Below are 17,046 nucleotides of genomic sequence, written 5' to 3' on the forward strand. Positions count from 1 at the left end.
TATAGTATGACTTATGAGCCTGTTGAGTACTTTTTTGGTAATGAGTATGTTTTCATGTGTCACTGGGAAACATTTAAATGTGTCCTTTTTACCACTTTTGTGGAAATGTGGTAGAACAAACCCGTCTTGGGACGATAAAGTAAATGGCAAAACATGAATTCAATTCCCCTTTTGGGGGAATAAAAGAAGAATATAGTGAGGAAAGATGAAGCAATTCCCACATTCCTGTTCCTCGGCCTCAAAGGAATACTTCAAGCAAGGTCAAAAGGTGATAGGACGGGGGACAAGTCCTGCTGTGTGGACTTGATGGAGGTCAATGCCACTTTTTGGCATTGAGCAGACAAATGTATTCATTAAAGGAATACAATGTGCTGATTGTGTTGATAAGTTAAGCAGGTCAGTGATTGATGACCAAATGGAGTTGTTGTCTTCCAAAAACATCTCAAAGGGAACAAACTATTCTTGCCACTGAAGAAGACATATGTCCAACTATTATTTTTATAGAAAGCCAAGTCATAAAACAAGAAAACTTCAGTACACAGGAGAATAACAACATAAAAATACAGATAGGACTGCATTGTTGAGGCTTTTTTTAGAGTTGATGAAATAATATACTACTGTTGGCTGGGGTAAGGGAACTTTGCAAATTTGATTGCGGTGGAAAATGTTTGTTTTGATTGTAATGTCATTCATTATCAAGCCTATAAATCAAATTGTGTACAATTGTTTAACATCACTGCCCTCCTGTGGACACAATGTGAATGACAATTACACAAATTTTTAATGGTAAATTCAGTTACATTGTGATCAATTGCTTCCTGGTAATTTTTAATAAGTATTGTTTGGAAGATAGTTTATGCTGTATATAATCGTTAAGCGTCGAATATTTAGTTTATCTTCACATTTGTTTGTTCTTCCGAGGCTACCGTCGACAACAGTGACGTTTGTACGACATTTTTGAAACTTCGGCGGGGTAATTTTCAACACTCATCGTTGTTGCTTCCTAATTACGGTGAGAAAATGTAACTTAGTTTGTATTTAATTCAGATTTGGGTGAAATATAACTGCCCGTCTACGTAGCCGGCGCCATTTTGTCAATGCTAGCTTTGTTGCTAATGTTAACTAGCATCTGCTTTAGTTACGGTTATTTAAGTTTTCATCATTCGTTTATTTGAGTATTTCTAACATTTTGACGGGCCTTTAGATGCTTAATAATCATGATTGCACCAAGAAAAGTGAGTAAGTCAAACAACTCGTAGACATAATATTGGATGGCTTTATTGTCATTATTCAAGTGTATATTTAAATTAAAGCATAAAGTGCACAAATAAATAATGATATTGATTATATATGCACTTCAGGATGTAGTTTTAAAACTCATCATACTTGAGTTGATTCCTGTTGAGGTCTGGATGACATTTAATGAATGTTTTCATGCTTTGATTTCAATAGAATGGCTGAATTCACCTCTCCCGAGATGTCCAGAATCAGGACTGTCAAAAACTCAGGTGTCAGAACCCCCATCAACATCCCCGCCTCGCCCTTCATGAAGAAACTCGGCTGCGGGACGGGAGTCAGTGTCTACCTGATGGACAGGTATTCCATTGGACTGGCCGCCACAGTCTAAAGAAGGCCTTATTGACTCTTACATTTGTTTTTTTAGAGTTGGGAAGAACACCGCCTCGCCGTGGGCCATCAAAAAGCTCAACAGCAGGATTGCTGGCGAACAGGCTGACCTATATCAGAAGCGTCTGAAGGACGAAGCGGAGGTCCTAAAGGGAATCGATCATCCTAACATTGTTGGTAAGATGGGATAACTTTATTCATCCCAGCCTAGACAGTACAATCGCAAAGCCCGCAGAACAACAGAGCAAAAACACAAACTCATGTGCGTTTAAATCAAGGTTTCCGGGCGATAGCCACAGCCAAAGACGGCTCCAAGTGTCTCGCCATGGAGTTCGGAGGAGAACGTTCACTCTGCGACCTCATCGAGGCACGCCGAGAAGACGGTCTTCTGCCTTTTCCCGCCGCCAATGTGGAAAAAGTGGCGCTTCACGTGGCCCGGGGACTGCAGGTTAGAAAAAGAAAAAATATATATGATTAGTATCAAATTTGACATTGCTTTTGTTTCCAGTATCTTCACAAAGAGAAAAAAATCTTACACGGAGATATGAAGTCCGGCAACGTGGTCATCAAGGGGGACTTTGATGCCGTGAAGATTTGCGATGTGGGCGTGTCCCTCAAGCTGGAGGAGAACATGACAGGTAGCGGAATAAATAGCGGATGCATGATGGCTGTTTATGTGGGTGATGCAAAAAAAAAAAAACCTGTTTGACAGCGTCTCATCCGGAGGAGTACGTGGGGACGGAACCGTGGCTGCCCAAGGAGGTCTTGGAGTGCGGCGAAGTCACCGACAAGGCCGACATCTTTGCCTATGGTTTGACCCTTTGGGAGATGATGACCCTGGCCATGCCTCACGTGTCGGAGGTGGACGATGAGGAGGAAGAGCGAGATGAAGGTGAGAAAAGATTTTGTTATGATGGAATATCTACAAAGGTAAATTTGTGCACAGGACTCATTAATTTCCAAAGCAAAAGATTTTTCAAAATCTTTTTTTACTCCATTTTGATCCTCTGAAAAAGATGCAATTGGGCCCTTTTTGTAGTAGGAGGGTGGCCATTTTAGGTCAGGTGACTCTGTTTAATTGCATACCACATCTACACGTTTTTGAGTACATGAATTTAGAGCTGATATATTAATTCTCTTCCAGATGAGTCAATTGAAGACAGTTTCGACGAAGGCTACTACAACCGACTGGGCTCGCGGCCGCCGCTGGATATTGAAGCGCTAGGAGGATCATACCGCAAGATGCTGGAGCTCTTCCTCGTGTGCACCGAGTTGGACCCCAAAAGACGACCTTCGGCCGCGGAGATCGTACAAGCGCTGGAGGGCAAAGCTGAAGTTTGATGCCCATCTACCTGTCCAAGAAAAATGTAAACTTTCTTACTCTCCACTTTATAATTCCTTCCTATGTATTGTAACACTTACCTGTTGTTCAATATCTTCAAAGTATATATTAAAAAGAAACCAGAAAATAATGAGATCCATTTATTGAACCCTTTTACAACAAAGTACCTTCCCCCAAAAACATTAAAAGAATGGAATAAACAGCTGTTAGTCAGCCTTAAAATGTTTAAAAACAACAACCAGGGGTCGTTTCCATAGAAACATCTGCATAAAACTACAGTAAATACAAAACACTCAAGATTGAGTTGAACCGCCTGCCATTGATGCGAATAGCGACCGCTCACTTCACGCCACAAAGTTGTAGACGAGGAACCTGGGGGTGCCGCAGTACGCCGTGGCAAACTTTTTACCGTCTGGTGTCGGGTCGGAGAAGGCAATTTCTTCTTTTGTCAATAGACTGCCATACATAAAGGTGCTCCTTGGATGAGAAAGAAGAAAAAATGGTGTTAACCCAATTTATGTAGCCATAAAAAGCACTGTGCCACCATTTTGAGGGAAGAAATGTCCACCTACCTGACCGTATCCAGCATCCGGCGAGCCACACCCTGTCGGCGAGCCAGACTGAAGACCCAAACCCGACTGACTCCGCACAGCGCCTTTTCCGGGACGGTGGAGCAACACCAGGCCCGGTGTCGATCCATGAAGTCATCCTTGGTCAAGTCCCTGGACCCATTGGTCTCCTCCAAAACTCTGAAGCCCTGAAAGTCAAGAAATGTTTGTCAGATCTATCATTTCCAAACTCTGGAAATAACCACTGACCTGTCGGATGGATTCGGCGACCAGGCAGCCCACCACGGCCCGATCTCTGTTGACAAACAGGTATGTTTTGGCTTGTGCGGGTCTGCTAAGCGCCACCTGCTGGAAGCCCAGCTCGTCGTCCGCCAGGCGCCGAATCTCCTCCGCCTAGAAAAATGAAGGGACTCTTAAGGACTTTGTGGGCGGAGTTGACGCGAGTCCGAAACCAGACAATACCTTTTTGACGGCGTACTTGGGGTCGTCCGGCATAACCAGGATGATTTTTCCATCCCAAAACTCGGCGACCACTCGCTCCTTCTTCCAACCCTTCAAAAGAAAGACACAAATTGGACAGGTATTCTCTTTATAGATTTTCAAAAACTACTACTTTGCAATATTTGCTGAATTGCTCTTTTTACCACAAATTTGATGGACTCCAAGACGGACTGGTGAAACTGGTCATGTTGGAAGTTGTCTTCTGGGTTTTCAGCGCTGTACACCATCCCGCAAGAGCCGCAACTGGTGGCGCCAAACTGCTTCTGACCGGCGTCCTGATTGGAAATAAGCCAAAAGGTGAGCAAGGTAAAAGAAATAATAACAACAAAAGTAGCCGGCGTACAATGATGAGCTGATCGTGGTCGTGTTTCTTCCGCCGGCGGGTTGTTCGCTCTTTGGTGGGCGGCGATGGCTGAGTTGGCGTGTTCTTGGAACTGAATTTTTTTTAGGTAACAGAAGATGGATTATTGAATTATGGAGTCAAACTCGTAAATATAGCATGTGGATATTTTGCTCAAATGAATTTAAAATAATTTTAAAAAATTGCCTCACCGTTTTGAAGCAGATCCAAAAATGGGGTAAACTGCAGCAGATTCTGGAACAAAAAAAAAATTACAATTAAATTGGCACTCAAAAATCCACCATTTTGTTCCTTACCTTTAGATGGCGTAGCGACAGTACTTTTACGATCACAAACCGGCTCAGCCTGATCAAGATAAAAAAATCAAGATGAATAATGATGCTAAATTGAATGTTTATACTGTAATGAGCTAAAATACCTCGGAAGAGTAGGAGGAGTCTGTTAGTGGTTGAACTATGGTTCTTGTGAGTACAATTTTCAACTCTTTTGTGATGTAGTATTTCTCTGCCAGGATTTTTGGGGAACTATGGAACAAAAGAGAATTTTAGGGAGCTGTTTGTGATATTTAAGTGGAATTATTAAGTACCTCAGAATGTCTAAAATTGTCTTTGGATTTGACGTGCTTGTGGCTGCAGTTTTCTTTTCAACTTGTGGAACACTTGATTTCTCCTCAGGCCAGACTTGCTTCTTAGGCTGGTCCTTTTTGCTTTTCTTGTTATGGGTGGGCGCCCTTTTGTACATGGAATTTGTCGTCTTAGCAGTGCTGAAGAAGGCGGCGCCCACAAAAATCTTGGTTTTGGGCTTCTTCATGTGGTTGAAAGTGAGGGTGATGGATTTTTTGGCTTCGGGGGCCTTGTTGGATGAGTTGCTATGGCGGAAAAGAAATAACTTGGTTTTAGGAAAGCTTAGTTTTGTATTGTGAACGTTCACAAACCTGCTGCAGTTGATCTTGGACAGTTTGATGGTCTTGGTTTTGGTGGTGAAACCTAGAAACTTTGAACTCTGCTTGCTTTTCGCCGTCTTGTTGTTTTTCTTTGGAATTATTGTGGTCTTCGTCGGAGGAGGACGGCTTGGGAGGGATTCCTTCACTGCTTTTCTCTCCAGGGGAGTGAGATAGACGCTCTTTTTTGGTCCGTAAAAGCTGCCCGTCTCCATTACCGGGTCATCTGGAGAAAAAGACGAATGTAAGTTGGTTAAAAAGTCTCCATTTTGTTTGAAAATTGGTCCTCACTCGTTGTTTTGCGAGGTGATGGGTGGTTTTCCTTGTTCAGAAGTACAGCCAGTCGTTTTCTGGGTGATTTTCTCTTCATAGGGGATGCCTGGTCTTCATCCTCGGTTGGGGGGCTTAAAGGAGGGAAATAAATAGTTTATAAATTAACTATGTGCGTTCATAAAATGTGGTTGTAGGTCTTACCTGGCCGAGTCGACGAAGGACAGCTTTCTCTTACGGGTGCTCAAGGGCATCATTTTTAAAACGTTTACCTGGAAATTGAGAGTTTATAATGGTGTAGTTAAAAATTGCATACGTCATCACATAAGAACACTGTGAATGGAAATGAGGCAACATTTCCAAAAGTAGTTTATGAAAATATACCTTTGTTGACATGTTTAAGAGACAAAGTGAATAATTATACCAAGATTGGAAAACAAATTCATACATTTCGTTCAGTATATTATATTCAAGCGACCGTCGACATGCAAATGAAAAAAAATCTCATCAAACGGTTTGTCGGCTCATCAAAGTAATACTTCGTAATAATAGTTTTAATGTAATATGACTTACAAACTTGCGCCAATTCAACAATGTGTGGTATAATTCTATCACGTTAAACATTGTAGCTTTTTAAGAGCCAAATACAGGTTGATAGGAAACTTATATTTAATGTTTTAACGTTAGCAATGCAAGGAAAGTAACTGCGTATGGTTCGACGTTAGCTAACCGGCTAAATACTTCGGTTTAAAATGACAAAACAAACGGGACATATCTTACCTTATAAGGCTCTTAATAATAGTAGACAAAACAATTCAGCCGTAAGTGTTGTAAAATAATGTAGAATTAGAACTTTGGCTCCCTTTTTGCCCGCGTTTCCTCAATGTGTTTTGAAAGGCGCGCGATCAAACAAACAGGAAACAGTAATAAGCGGGAATTTAATCTTTTACTGTTATTTACTTTAAGAATAAAAGATAATAACTCCGACAATACTAATCTTATTTTTAAAAAATATTAAGTATTATAATATTATCAGTTTAATTATAAAACGCACCTAATCAGCGAAAAAAATCGTCCAACTTAATAATGTGCAACGAGTATTGCAAAATAGTGCTTTATTGGGTATTTTAGATCACTACGTGACGCTTTTATTTTGAATTTTAAATGTTAAGAATATCAACATCATTAGTTGTTTGAATAAAATATTAATATGATGAAAGACAACATGCAATTTTCATACACTTTAGTTTTGTAGGGGCGTCACCTTATGCTTCCTGGTCACATGCATGACAACAACTTCCGAGGTTAATTTTCTGCTCCACGCGTCAAGTTTTAGAAATAATTCAACCAGTGAAATAACATTTAGCACACCAGAGAAGTTTTCAATTATTATCATTGTTATTTTTCTAATTTTAATATTGTTAAAATGGTGTTTTACTTCACAAGTGCCGGTAAGTTGTTCGTCTTGCTAAATGTTAGCCAAGTGGTTAATGTTGCGCTCATTTTGTGCAGTGGTGGAGCCTCCTTACACCATTTATATGGGAAAAGACAAATATGAAAGTAAGCTTACACACTCTAATCATGCATTTATTGTGCAATATTGATTTAAATTTGCACTTTTAATACACACAGATGAAGATCTCATCAAATATGGGTGGCCTGAAGATATCTGGTCAGTTCCACCACAACCAAAACAATGTTCAAATTGACTGACAGCTACCAGTTTATGACTTAAAATAAAAATTTTATGACAGGTTTCACGTGGACAAACTGTCTTCGGCTCACGTTTATCTCCGCTTACCAAAGGTAAACACAGATAAGATGATGATCATGGACAATTTGTCATTAATATTTGTATTTTGTTTGCCAGGGTGTGACGATCAACGATATTCCACCTGAAGTGTTGATTGACTGTGCCCAGCTTGTGAAAAACAATAGTATACAAGGTTTGAATGTCATTAAATTAGAGATCAAAACAAATAAAATCAAGAGATTGAGTGCAGATTTGTGTTGCCAGGTTGTAAAATGAGCAACATCAATGTCGTTTACACGCCGTGGGCCAACCTGAAAAAGACCGGAGACATGGACGTGGGTCAGATCGGCTTCTTTCGACATAAGGAGGTCAGAAAATGGAGATAGTCCGTCAATGCATTTTGCATCAACGCCCTATTTTGTCATTTCAGGTGAAGACGGTAGCCGTAGAGAAGAAAGTCAACGAGATTGTGAATCGACTGGAGAAGACCAAAGATGAGCGCTACCCAGATCTGGCGGCCGAGAAGGAGTCCAGGGACCGTGAGGAACGCAATGAGAAGAAAGCTCAGCTGCAGGAGCATAAGAAGCGCGAAAAGGAAGAACAGAAGAAGAAGAAGGAGATGGATGACCTCAAGTCAGTTCACAAATGCAAAATATTCTTTTGCCATGTTTACCCATTTTGATTTTTTTTTAACCAGGTGCTACACTTCACTCCTGAAAGATGAAAACATGAAGACTAATGAGGTGAGTGGACGCTAACGGCCCCCACGCTAACTAGCTGGTGATATTTAAGAAAATGTGTCTCTCAATAGGGCGGTTACGACTCCGACGACTTTATGTGAAGAGCGACAGCATCGAAAAAAGACGTAAAGTCATCAACATGAGGGACAATGCAGAAAATGGCCGCCAGGCCCCGGAGGTTGGACGGCATGAAAGCTCCAATGGAGAAGCTGAGGACTTTTTAGGCGCTCATAAGACAGACTGTGCCATTTCGAATGATGACTGCTTGCATCTTTTTTTGTGTTTGCATGTCAAAAGTTTACAGTCGGTGATGATTGACATATCAATTCTATTTTCTTGCATCTATGGTTAATTCTATTTTATGAATTTTCACAGAAAGGCATTTTGGTTAAAAATTGATTTTATTGTACATTCATTATATAATGCACCCTTTAAGTAGACATTTAAACACAATGCTCATCCTATTTTGTCATGTGGAGAAATAAAACATGATGATTCTTTGTCAGACAGAATCACTGAAACTACAGAAAATGTATTATTGTGGGTATAAATTCTTTATATTAGGATTATGATGACCTGTACATAGAAATATCAAATGTTTGTACATGATTCCTCATTAAAAATGCTCAACATTCTGATGAATATTGATCAGTGAGTTGTTTTTATTGCAGCTAAAATAGAATTTCCAACATTACTTGCAGTTACTAAGGGTGACCCGAGGAGGGCACTGATGGACTTGAGTTTTAAGTTTGATTTATTTAAAAGGGTATTTATGTTCATTTCTAGCCTTGATGTCAAAATAAAACACAAATATGCACTTTACGTTCCTTTATTTCTGTCAATATCTATCACAATATAATTTAAAAACATAATTGAAATCGTCAATTTAACTGCTACCGTTAAAAGTGAGTTTTGGATAGTTTAACAAACAGCATTGACGCATAAACAAACGAGGTGGCTTGGCGCATGAGTATGACGTGGAATGAGAGAGTTGTCCTGCCCCACCCTTCGTGAAAACGCCCCCGAACTTTATTCGGACTTAACATTATCGCTCAATAATGTCGCTAATCCATTCTCTTCTCGTCCTTACTGCACATGTTATCGTCTTACTCGTGTTTTTGTTATTTGTAGCTTTTATTGGCTTCTGCGCCTACATCAAGTACATCCACCTGAAGAATGATCACATACCTGGACCTCCGAGGGAAAGGTAAGAAAGAATCAAAATCATATTTCTATACCATACATTCACCTGAAATAACCAAATCTATTTATTTTTCTGAAAGTTTTCTCTTTGGACACTCTCCAGCCTTTTGGAGAGCCATGAAAAACGACGAATTGACCCACGACCTGTTTCTAAAATGGTAAATACTATGTTTTTAGAATTATTTTTGATATTATTTCAATCCAACTGGTGACATTGTCGCTCTTTTACCTTGCAAGGGCCGAGATTTATGGACCTGTCTACAGAATCAATGTTCTTCATTACATCCTTGTCGTCATTACCTGTCCAGAAACAGTCAAGGTAGCAATTTACATTAAAAAAATGCCATTCACATCCCCCTTAGGAGCGCATTTTAATGCATTCAGGAAATCCTGATGTCCTCAAAGCATCCAAAAGATATGTTCCTGCACACACGCCTTTTCAGCATGTTTGGTCAAAGGTAAACTATGCCGCTTGCCCCACTTAGATTAAATAAAGCGATACTACAGTAAACGCAGTACATATTTGTGTTCTACAGGTTCTTAGGTAATGGCTTAGTTACGGCCAGAGATCACGATCAGTGGTATAAACAACGTCGAATCATGGACCCTGCCTTTAGTAGCCTGTGAGTCTTGAAGAACGTGTTTTTTATAGTCATTATGAGGACAAATAGTAGGGTGTGGAACATTAAACGCGCTTGATAGGAAGGGAATGTTGCGATTCACTGCCCTCCTGTGGCAAAAATTGGAACTGTTCTTCCCAATACGGACAGGTACTTGAGGAGTCTAACGGGAACATTTAATGAGCAAGCTGAGAGCCTGATGGGGAAATTGTCAGACTTGGCTGACAAAAAGTCGGAGGCTCACATGCTGAAGTTGGTCAACAAGGTCACGCTGGGGGTCATCGTCAAGGTAGGCCGCGTTTTGAGAGATTTGTGCCGTTTGCTTATTACGTTTTTTCCTGTCAGGTGGCTTTTGGGGTCGATTTGGAGTTGCTGGAGAACGAGACGTCGCCTTTTTGCGAGGCCATCGATACCTGCCTGAAAGGGATGGTGTACAACTTACGGGATGTTTTTTTTCGGGTGCGGCAAAGTCGTACATTTTAGTCTTGAAATGTAATATTTGCGTACATAAGAGTCATGTTGTGTTATAACTTTAATCTGTTTTTAAAGTTTCATCCTAAAAACTGGGCTTTTGTGGAGGAAGTGCGAACAGCCTGTAAACTATTACGCTCAACCGGTTCTGAGTGGATCACCAAGAGACGGGAGGCCATCCACAACGGGGGTGACGTGCCCAAAGATATCCTCACGCAGATCATCAAAGCGGCAGGAAAAGGTTGGTCTTTTTCCAGAAAAGTTTGCCTATCCCGGAAAAAAATTATGTTTATTGTGTTCACCTGTAGAGGGAAGTATGAGCAAAGAAGACGAGGAATTCATGCTGGATAATTTTGTCACCTTCTTCATCGCTGGTGAGATTTTTAAGCCAATTGGTGTTCTTATGGTTGCCAGGGTAACGCATTTTGAGGCTATAAAACTAGATTTTTTTTGGGTTGTTGGTTCATCTAGGTCAAGAAACTACTGCCAACCAGTTGGCGTTTTGCATCATGGAGTTGGCTAGGCATCCCAATATTTTGGAAAAGTGAGAAGAGATGGGAAAATAAATCCACCTGGAATTTGATGGGATGCCATTTTCATGTTTAGTTTTATTTCAGAGTTCAGAAAGAAGTGGATGATGTGGTCGGGATGAAACGAGAAATCAGCTACGACGACTTGGGAAAGCTCGTTTACCTCTCTCAGGTAAGCTAACAAGTAAAATATTACTATACATATGCTATGATTTTTTGGAAAAGAAAATATTTTACTCAAATCTTGCAACACACCAACATACTCTAACCTTAAAGGTTCTCAAAGAAACATTACGAATCTACCCAACGGCACCGGGGACGTCACGCGATCTGATCCATGACCTGGTCGTGGATGGCGTCCACATTCCAGCTGGTGCCACTTGTATTGTAAGACATGCCATTTTAAACCAAAAACAATCAATTAAGTATTCTTAAAATATATTTTTTTCTCCTCGCAATGCAGTTTAGTTCCTACGTTTCCAGCAGAATGGAAAAGTTTTTCAAGAACCCACTGGAATTCAACCCGGATCACTTTGACCCCGATGCACCCAAGTAAGGTTTTTCCCATCCATCTTTCCATGCCAATATTTCATTTTTTAATCTTCAGATATGATTTTTTCTGGTTATTTCAAGGCCATATTACACCTACTTCCCATTTTCTCTCGGTCCACGCTCCTGTTTGGGACAGAACTTTGCTCAGGTGACTTAAAAAAAAACAAAAATAAGAGATATTTTTCCGACAAGAAGTTCCTGATTGTGTTTTCTCGACAGATGGAAGCCAAAGTGGTGATGGCCAAACTCCTCCAGAGGTTCAACTTTGCCCTGACGCCCGGCCAGAGCTTCGAAATCCGTGACGTGGCCACCTTACGCCCCAAAGGGGGCGTGGTTTGCACAGTGACGCATAGAAAGCCTCCGGGCCCGTGAATGTCCAAAACGTTTTCCTAAAAGTACCTTACAAATGTATTTTTCAGACTCGAACCCAAGTTTTGGTTCGGTCAATCCGAAGTTTTCATGTTGTGAAAAATTATTATCAGAAAAATTATATATTATAACATTTTAAAAAAATATGAATTTATATGATTATTAAAAGGATAGTCATATCATTCATATCATGTACAAGAACTAAATATACATTTAATTATGATCATTAAATGCATTTAATAGTGAAAAAAGACTTTTGGTTTTGAATGGTTTGAATCTTTTTGATGGCTGAATTCTATGACGTTCACTTACCAAGTGTGGCCACAGGACGGCACTGTTGGCCCGAAAAAATATATTTCCGTACTTTGACTACATTTTCTAATTTAAATTTTAGGAATATATACACTTGTAAATTGTATTGAAATTATACAATGAATAAAAATCAGTCAATTACAGATATTTTTGGGCGATATAAAAAGCAACAAACATGAAACTGAAGTCATAACGGGTGAAATATGTCATAAATATGTTTTTAAAAATTTATTATTCACGCTCAAAAGTACACAAGTTATTTCTCACATTACAATTTATCTGTAAAACATTAAAAAATTCAAATACTACACACAGCATGTGTAGTACTTTATAAAAATCTTTGTTTATTTACATTCTATTTCATATAATTTACATTGCAGCACATTTTTAAAATTAAAACCCATTTGAACGGAGAGCTCAAATGGATTGGACGATTGTAACCGTCAATGGAAGTGCCAGGGTTGAGAATGACGAACGAAAATATGAAAAATAATTGAAATGCTACGATAAAATTGAATTTAAAATCAAAAAAAGTTTTCCTAAGGACCCACAGAAGGACGTTTTAGAGTTCTAGGCGGCCATTTTGTGCTATCGTCCACTCAAGCTTTGGCGAAATCGCCATCGCCCAACGGCGACCGCATCCCCCTGGCGGCCATTTTGGCTCTCCTCCTTGCACTGCTGGAGCAAGCCAGGTAGAAGACCTCCACTACGTTGAGCAGCACGGAAACGCAGGACATGACCAGCATGAAGATGATGAAGATGGTCTTCTCGGTGGGCCTGGACATGAAACACTCCACGGTGAAGGGACACGGCGCCCTCGTGCACACGATACGGGGCTCCATGATGAAACCGTAGAGGTAGTACTGGCCCACCATGAAGGCCGTCTCCAGGATGACGCGGAAGACGATGGAGGTCACGTAGTTCCCCAAAAGGTCGCCCTTTATCTTAACCTGGCCCCGGTCGTCCGAGTACTTGGGGAGTTTTGGCGAGGCCATGCCGCTCTTCAGCATCTTCTCGCGGAGTTTGTTCTCCTTGTGGATGACGTGCATGACGTGGCCCAGGTAGATCAAAGTGGGCGTGGACACAAAGATGATCTGGAGCACCCAGAAACGGATGTGGGAGATGGGGAAGGCGTGGTCGTAGCAGACGTTCTTGCAACCCGGTTGGTTGGTGTTGCACACCATCTTGGATTGCTCGTCACCCCAAACCTGGAAGCGGAGGCGGGGTTAACCTCGTTTAAGGGCGCTAACGAAACAAAAAAAAGTGGGGCGAGGGAGGCGGACCTTCTCGGCTCCGGCTCCCAAGATCATGATCCTGAAGACGAAGAGGACGCTGAGCCAAACTTTACCGATGACGGTGGAGTGCGATTGGACTTTGTCCAGAAGGGACGCCAAAAAGCTCCATTCGCCCATCTTGGGTCGGATTGGTCGAACTTAAAACACAAAAGCAAAACATAACACATTTAAAGCGAGTTGTTAGATTTTAAAATCATAGACATAAAGACAATGCTAATGCGAAATGCTAACAAATCTGTTGTTGTTGTTGTTTGTGAATGGCTTATTTGGGTGCTAGGACATTTGGTCGCTGGTCTTTTAGTCGCAGTTAGGGTTATGCTTGTCAAATGTACTTAAATGTACCTAACCCTAACCCTAACCCTAACTAAAACAAATTCTTAAGTTTAAAAAATATGTATGTTCATTGTATAAATGCTCATAAATATACAAACAAGTGCTTGTGAGTTGTTCAATAATGCAACATAACAGTAATTGTGTACAGACATGTTCAGAAGTTACAAAAAGCACAAAAGTTCATTTTAGATGTAATACATAGTAAAATAAGTAGCAGGTATATTCCATTTTGACTGATTATTTTGACTCCTTTGTTTTTATTTAAGGTAAAATAATGAAATCATTTTAATGGATGATTATGTAAATATTCCGAATTTTTTTCCATGATTTTTAAAAATTAAATGTGAAGTTCTTACCTTATTTTAGAGAAAACGGAGGGTGCCGGTGTCCAGTTGTGTGCGCTATCCTTGAACGCTGTTCGATTAGAGTTAAAGGCAAAGGTGGGTTTTTGCTCGGGTTGCACAAGTATGTGTGTGTGTTTGTGTGTGTGTGTGTTTGTGTGTGTTTGTGTTGGAAAGGCACTCACCTTGTTTTGCCAGAATTGATAAAAAAAAAAAAACAAGCTACGTGCGCTTTTGGCTGTGTTAATGATTACGCAGTATTTTGTGCTTTAAAGTCCAAGCGGCTCCCTCCTCGTATTATTGCTCAATTTTTTATTTTTGTATTTTTTGTCTACGTTGCATAGACAAGACTTTCTTTTACAACTTTTTGGATTACGAGCATTGATAGGATGATGTAACAAAAGATAAAAGAATTGTTTTATTGATAAAGTTCCAAGAATTTTTGTATTGGGATGAAAGAAAAAATCTGATGGGTTGAAATGTTAGGCTCAGAAATAAATTAATAATTAATAAATGGAGGGTGTTGTTGAAAAACTAATAGATGTACAATAAACATAATGTATTAATCTATTTTTTCTGTAAATTTGGTGGTAATGTGTTGAATATTTTGGGAGCTATTGAAGAAATTAGGCAATAATAACAGTAATGAATTAATAATTAATAAATGGAGGGTGCTGTTGAAAAAGTAAAATATGTATAATAAACAGAAAGTAGTTACCTATATTTTGGGTAAATTGGGTGTTGATATGTAGAATAGTTTGGGAGCTATTGAAGAGATTACGTTAACATATCCACATACCCATCCAATCTTGCTATAATCTCCTTATTTTTCTTCATTTTTCTAATCAAATAAAATCAAAAGCCTTTATTTTCATCATCCACAGCTGTTTATAAGGAAATTGCTCAACATGTGATCATAATATAAATGACAAGTGATTTTTTTTATATCAAACTTTATTGATTTAGCTACAAACAACAAAACAGTGCATGTACATTAAGTTACAAAAACAGACCAGCAAAACTATCATCATCATAATTCCCATTGCACATTTGAAACCCCTTTCCCACCCACTCATTATTTGGGGGGACATTTTGAGGAGTCTAGAGTAAGGCCTTCTCCTCCTTGGCCCCGTCCAGAATCCCACCCAAGCTTCGGCTGATCTCCTTGTCCAGGTTCTTCTCGTTCTCCTTGATGGCGTCCGCCTGGGTCGGCCATTTCAGCTGGAGAGGGTTCTCCACCGAGTTCCCCCCGGGGTACTTTTTGGACCTCTTGGACTTCTTGGACCTCTTGCAACGGGTGCACAGCAAGTAGAAGACCTCGGTGACGCTGAGGACCAGAGAAATGCAGGCCACCACCAGCATGAAGATGATGAAGATGGTCTTCTCGGTGGGTCTGGACATGTAGCACTCAACGGTGAAGGGGCAGGGGGCCCTGGAGCAGGGGAACATGGGTACCATGATGAAACCGTACAGGTAGTACTGACCCACGATGAAGGCGGTCTCGATGAGGATCTTGAAGAAGAGCTGGGTCAGGTAGCTGCCCAGAAGGTTGCCCTTGATGGTCACGTTGCCCTTGTCGTCGGTATACTTGGGGTCTTTGGCGTAGAAGGCTCCCCCGGGGCTGGCCTTCTTCTGCCGGATCTTATTCTCGCGGTGGATGACGTGCATGGCGTGGCCCAGGTAGACCAAAGTGGGCGTGGACACGAAGATGATCTGGAGGACCCAGAAACGGATGTGGGAGATGGGGAAGGCGTGGTCGTAGCAGACGTTCTCGCAACCCGGTTGCTTGGTGTTGCAGATGAAGTCGGACTGCTCGTCGCCCCAAACGCTCTCGGCGCCGGCGCCCAGGACCATGATGCGGAATAGGAACAGGACCGTCATCCAGATCTTGCCGATGACGGTGGAGTGCGATTGGACTTTGTCCAGTAAGGACGACAAGAAGCCCCAGTCTCCCATTTTGGATTGGAGGATCTGGAAAGAGGGAAGACTTGGAATTTGTCTTTCTTAACACTAATTTGTATTAAATACATCAATTCCCAACAGACTTAGTTTTTTTGTCAATTTGTTCCTACTTTAATTTTTTTTTTTTGGTCATGTGATCCAGTTTATAACTCAATTGACTCTAGATGTAAAATAATCACAAATTGGAAATGACAAAAAAAACATTGGATATTTAAAATATACAAAAAAATACTCTCAATATTTTCTATTCCATTTATCATGATAATAACAAACTATCTTCCTGCACATTTCAACTGTCAATTAACCCCCAAAAAAGTGAAATCCTACAAAAGGCCAAATAAAATGGCATCTTTCAATAAAAAAATGACATTTTATGCTAATATAATCCAATATAATATTGTTTTCCGGCTAACTTCTTACCTGATGACGGAGTCCAGATGGTGTGTTTCTGTGTGTGGCTGTGTGCCTTCTAATCTGAACCTTGGAGTCATTTGAGACTTGCCACGTCCAAGTACAAATACTTCATTACAGTTACTACTCGATTACTTCAATATCTATTGATTACAAGCACAGAAAAATCTTTTTTTGTTTGTTTTCCACTTGAGTTAATTTCAGATGATACCTTTCCCACTTACCAAGTCTTCTTTCACTGCAAATTTTTATTATTATTTCATTTTTTTTATCAACTCTTGTTGTATTTCTACTTGATTTCAGAGTGGTAGTTGTTGAGGGGAGGTGCAGCGCTACGATTGGCTACATTGTGCAACACATATCAGGCAGTGTGTCACTTTGCACTGCCCCGCAGTAATGATTGACAGGTGAAAAAGATACTTTTTAATGGAAAAAAAAACATTCAAGGTAAAATAAACATGTTCCAGAAAAAGCCATATTTGCAGGGAGGCTAAAAATAATGCTAAATGCTAATGCTAAAATGACATAAGTTTTTGTTTTGTTAA

General features: G+C 40.3%; 7 protein-coding genes across 10 annotated transcripts in view; 3 read left to right on the forward strand and 4 right to left on the reverse strand.

The window, feature by feature from the left end:
* The first annotated feature begins 845 nt into the window (after positions 1-845).
* Positions 846-3,101, forward strand: pbk (PDZ binding kinase). Of its 3 annotated transcripts, none has more exons than XM_077710738.1 (7): positions 846-1,012; positions 1,453-1,596; positions 1,664-1,803; positions 1,905-2,074; positions 2,135-2,264; positions 2,339-2,518; positions 2,771-3,101. In XM_077710738.1, exons 2-7 carry the CDS (start codon positions 1,454-1,456, stop codon positions 2,965-2,967), a joined length of 960 nt encoding a protein of 319 aa, XP_077566864.1. In that variant the 5' UTR covers positions 846-1,012; position 1,453; the 3' UTR covers positions 2,968-3,101. The 3 variants fall into 3 exon arrangements, with proteins under 3 accessions (XP_077566864.1, XP_077566863.1, XP_077566866.1); XM_077710737.1 differs by lacking the exon at positions 846-1,012 and adding an exon at positions 1,049-1,243; XM_077710740.1 differs by lacking the exon at positions 846-1,012 and adding an exon at positions 1,049-1,235.
* On the reverse strand, positions 3,096-6,781 carry esco2 (establishment of sister chromatid cohesion N-acetyltransferase 2). 2 transcript variants are annotated; one of them, XM_077710736.1, is made up of 14 exons: positions 6,390-6,781; positions 5,814-5,881; positions 5,631-5,743; positions 5,334-5,565; positions 4,986-5,267; positions 4,818-4,923; positions 4,696-4,744; positions 4,591-4,633; positions 4,382-4,472; positions 4,182-4,313; positions 4,000-4,089; positions 3,787-3,930; positions 3,541-3,725; positions 3,096-3,445 (listed from the first exon to the last, which is right to left on the reverse strand). In XM_077710736.1, exons 2-14 carry the CDS (start codon positions 5,864-5,866, stop codon positions 3,313-3,315), a joined length of 1,653 nt encoding a protein of 550 aa, XP_077566862.1. In that variant the 5' UTR covers positions 5,867-5,881; positions 6,390-6,781; the 3' UTR covers positions 3,096-3,312. The 2 variants fall into 2 exon arrangements, with proteins under 2 accessions (XP_077566862.1, XP_077566861.1); XM_077710735.1 differs by lacking the exon at positions 6,390-6,781 and adding an exon at positions 5,994-6,307.
* Positions 6,782-6,868: 87 nt separating this feature from the next.
* ccdc25 (coiled-coil domain containing 25) lies at positions 6,869-8,750 on the forward strand. Its single transcript, XM_077710741.1, has 9 exons — positions 6,869-7,060; positions 7,122-7,169; positions 7,242-7,281; positions 7,364-7,415; positions 7,480-7,555; positions 7,627-7,730; positions 7,793-7,995; positions 8,060-8,105; positions 8,174-8,750. Exons 1-9 carry the CDS (start codon positions 7,036-7,038, stop codon positions 8,201-8,203), a joined length of 624 nt encoding a protein of 207 aa, XP_077566867.1. The 5' UTR covers positions 6,869-7,035; the 3' UTR covers positions 8,204-8,750.
* A 353-nt stretch (positions 8,751-9,103) lies between these two features.
* Positions 9,104-12,071, forward strand: LOC144215833 (cholesterol 24-hydroxylase-like). Its single transcript, XM_077745004.1, has 15 exons — positions 9,104-9,309; positions 9,386-9,463; positions 9,543-9,624; positions 9,690-9,763; positions 9,842-9,928; positions 10,076-10,214; positions 10,271-10,384; positions 10,475-10,637; positions 10,705-10,770; positions 10,868-10,940; positions 11,014-11,098; positions 11,203-11,313; positions 11,390-11,478; positions 11,560-11,626; positions 11,698-12,071. The coding sequence occupies exons 1-15, from the start codon at positions 9,161-9,163 to the stop codon at positions 11,848-11,850; spliced, it is 1,530 nt and encodes a 509-aa protein (XP_077601130.1). The 5' UTR covers positions 9,104-9,160; the 3' UTR covers positions 11,851-12,071.
* A 287-nt stretch (positions 12,072-12,358) lies between these two features.
* Positions 12,359-14,281, reverse strand: LOC144191919 (gap junction Cx32.2 protein-like). Its single transcript, XM_077710934.1, has 3 exons — positions 14,144-14,281; positions 13,443-13,591; positions 12,359-13,367 (listed from the first exon to the last, which is right to left on the reverse strand). The coding sequence occupies exons 2-3, from the start codon at positions 13,569-13,571 to the stop codon at positions 12,759-12,761; spliced, it is 738 nt and encodes a 245-aa protein (XP_077567060.1). The 5' UTR covers positions 13,572-13,591; positions 14,144-14,281; the 3' UTR covers positions 12,359-12,758.
* Positions 14,282-15,072: 791 nt separating this feature from the next.
* gja13.1 (gap junction protein alpha 13.1) lies at positions 15,073-16,775 on the reverse strand. Its single transcript, XM_077744709.1, has 2 exons — positions 16,511-16,775; positions 15,073-16,099 (listed from the first exon to the last, which is right to left on the reverse strand). Exon 2 carries the CDS (start codon positions 16,082-16,084, stop codon positions 15,230-15,232), a length of 855 nt encoding a protein of 284 aa, XP_077600835.1. The 5' UTR covers positions 16,085-16,099; positions 16,511-16,775; the 3' UTR covers positions 15,073-15,229.
* Positions 16,776-16,909: 134 nt separating this feature from the next.
* The window catches only part of LOC144215640 (gap junction Cx32.7 protein-like), a 2,040-nt gene continuing 1,903 nt past the window's right edge, over positions 16,910-17,046 (reverse strand). Inside the window, exon 4 of the mRNA XM_077744699.1 lies at positions 16,910-17,046. This exon is cut by the window's right edge and continues 595 nt beyond it. The gene's annotated coding sequence lies outside the window, so the exon portion shown is untranslated.

Source organism: Stigmatopora nigra, chromosome 2 (assembly GCF_051989575.1).
Source record: "Stigmatopora nigra isolate UIUO_SnigA chromosome 2, RoL_Snig_1.1, whole genome shotgun sequence".
Lineage (NCBI taxonomy): Eukaryota > Metazoa > Chordata > Actinopteri > Syngnathiformes > Syngnathidae > Stigmatopora > Stigmatopora nigra.

Excerpts from the sequence above, each read along its gene's own strand:
- pbk (XM_077710737.1), top strand. The coding sequence starts at position 1,218 with ATGATTGCACCAAGAAAAGTGAGTAA. Across the intron at positions 2,075-2,134 it reads ACGTGGCCCGGGGACTGCAG|TATCTTCACAAAGAGAAAAA; the intron begins GTTAGAAAAAGA and ends TTTTGTTTCCAG. Across the intron at positions 2,519-2,770 it reads GGAGGAAGAGCGAGATGAAG|ATGAGTCAATTGAAGACAGT; the intron begins GTGAGAAAAGAT and ends ATTCTCTTCCAG.
- esco2 (XM_077710735.1), bottom strand. The coding sequence starts at position 6,059 with ATGTATGAATTTGTTTTCCAATCTTGGTATAATTATTCACTTTGTCTC. Across the intron at positions 4,473-4,590 it reads TTTGGATCTGCTTCAAAACG|TTCCAAGAACACGCCAACTC; the intron begins GTGAGGCAATTT and ends AAAAAAATTCAG. Across the intron at positions 3,726-3,786 it reads TCGCCGAATCCATCCGACAG|GGCTTCAGAGTTTTGGAGGA; the intron begins GTCAGTGGTTAT and ends CTTGACTTTCAG.
- ccdc25 (XM_077710741.1), top strand. The coding sequence starts at position 7,036 with ATGGTGTTTTACTTCACAAGTGCCG. Across the intron at positions 7,416-7,479 it reads TTTATCTCCGCTTACCAAAG|GGTGTGACGATCAACGATAT; the intron begins GTAAACACAGAT and ends TTTGTTTGCCAG. Across the intron at positions 7,996-8,059 it reads AAGGAGATGGATGACCTCAA|GTGCTACACTTCACTCCTGA; the intron begins GTCAGTTCACAA and ends TTTTTTAACCAG.
- LOC144215833 (XM_077745004.1), top strand. The coding sequence starts at position 9,161 with ATGTCGCTAATCCATTCTCTTCTCGTCCTTACTGCACATGTTATCGTC. Across the intron at positions 11,099-11,202 it reads AGCTCGTTTACCTCTCTCAG|GTTCTCAAAGAAACATTACG; the intron begins GTAAGCTAACAA and ends CTAACCTTAAAG. Across the intron at positions 11,627-11,697 it reads TGGGACAGAACTTTGCTCAG|ATGGAAGCCAAAGTGGTGAT; the intron begins GTGACTTAAAAA and ends TTTTCTCGACAG.
- LOC144191919 (XM_077710934.1), bottom strand. The coding sequence starts at position 13,571 with ATGGGCGAATGGAGCTTTTTGGCGTCCCTTCTGGACAAAGTCCAATCG. Across the intron at positions 13,368-13,442 it reads TGGGAGCCGGAGCCGAGAAG|GTTTGGGGTGACGAGCAATC; the intron begins GTCCGCCTCCCT and ends CTCCGCTTCCAG.
- gja13.1 (XM_077744709.1), bottom strand. The coding sequence starts at position 16,084 with ATGGGAGACTGGGGCTTCTTGTCGTCCTTACTGGACAAAGTCCAATCG.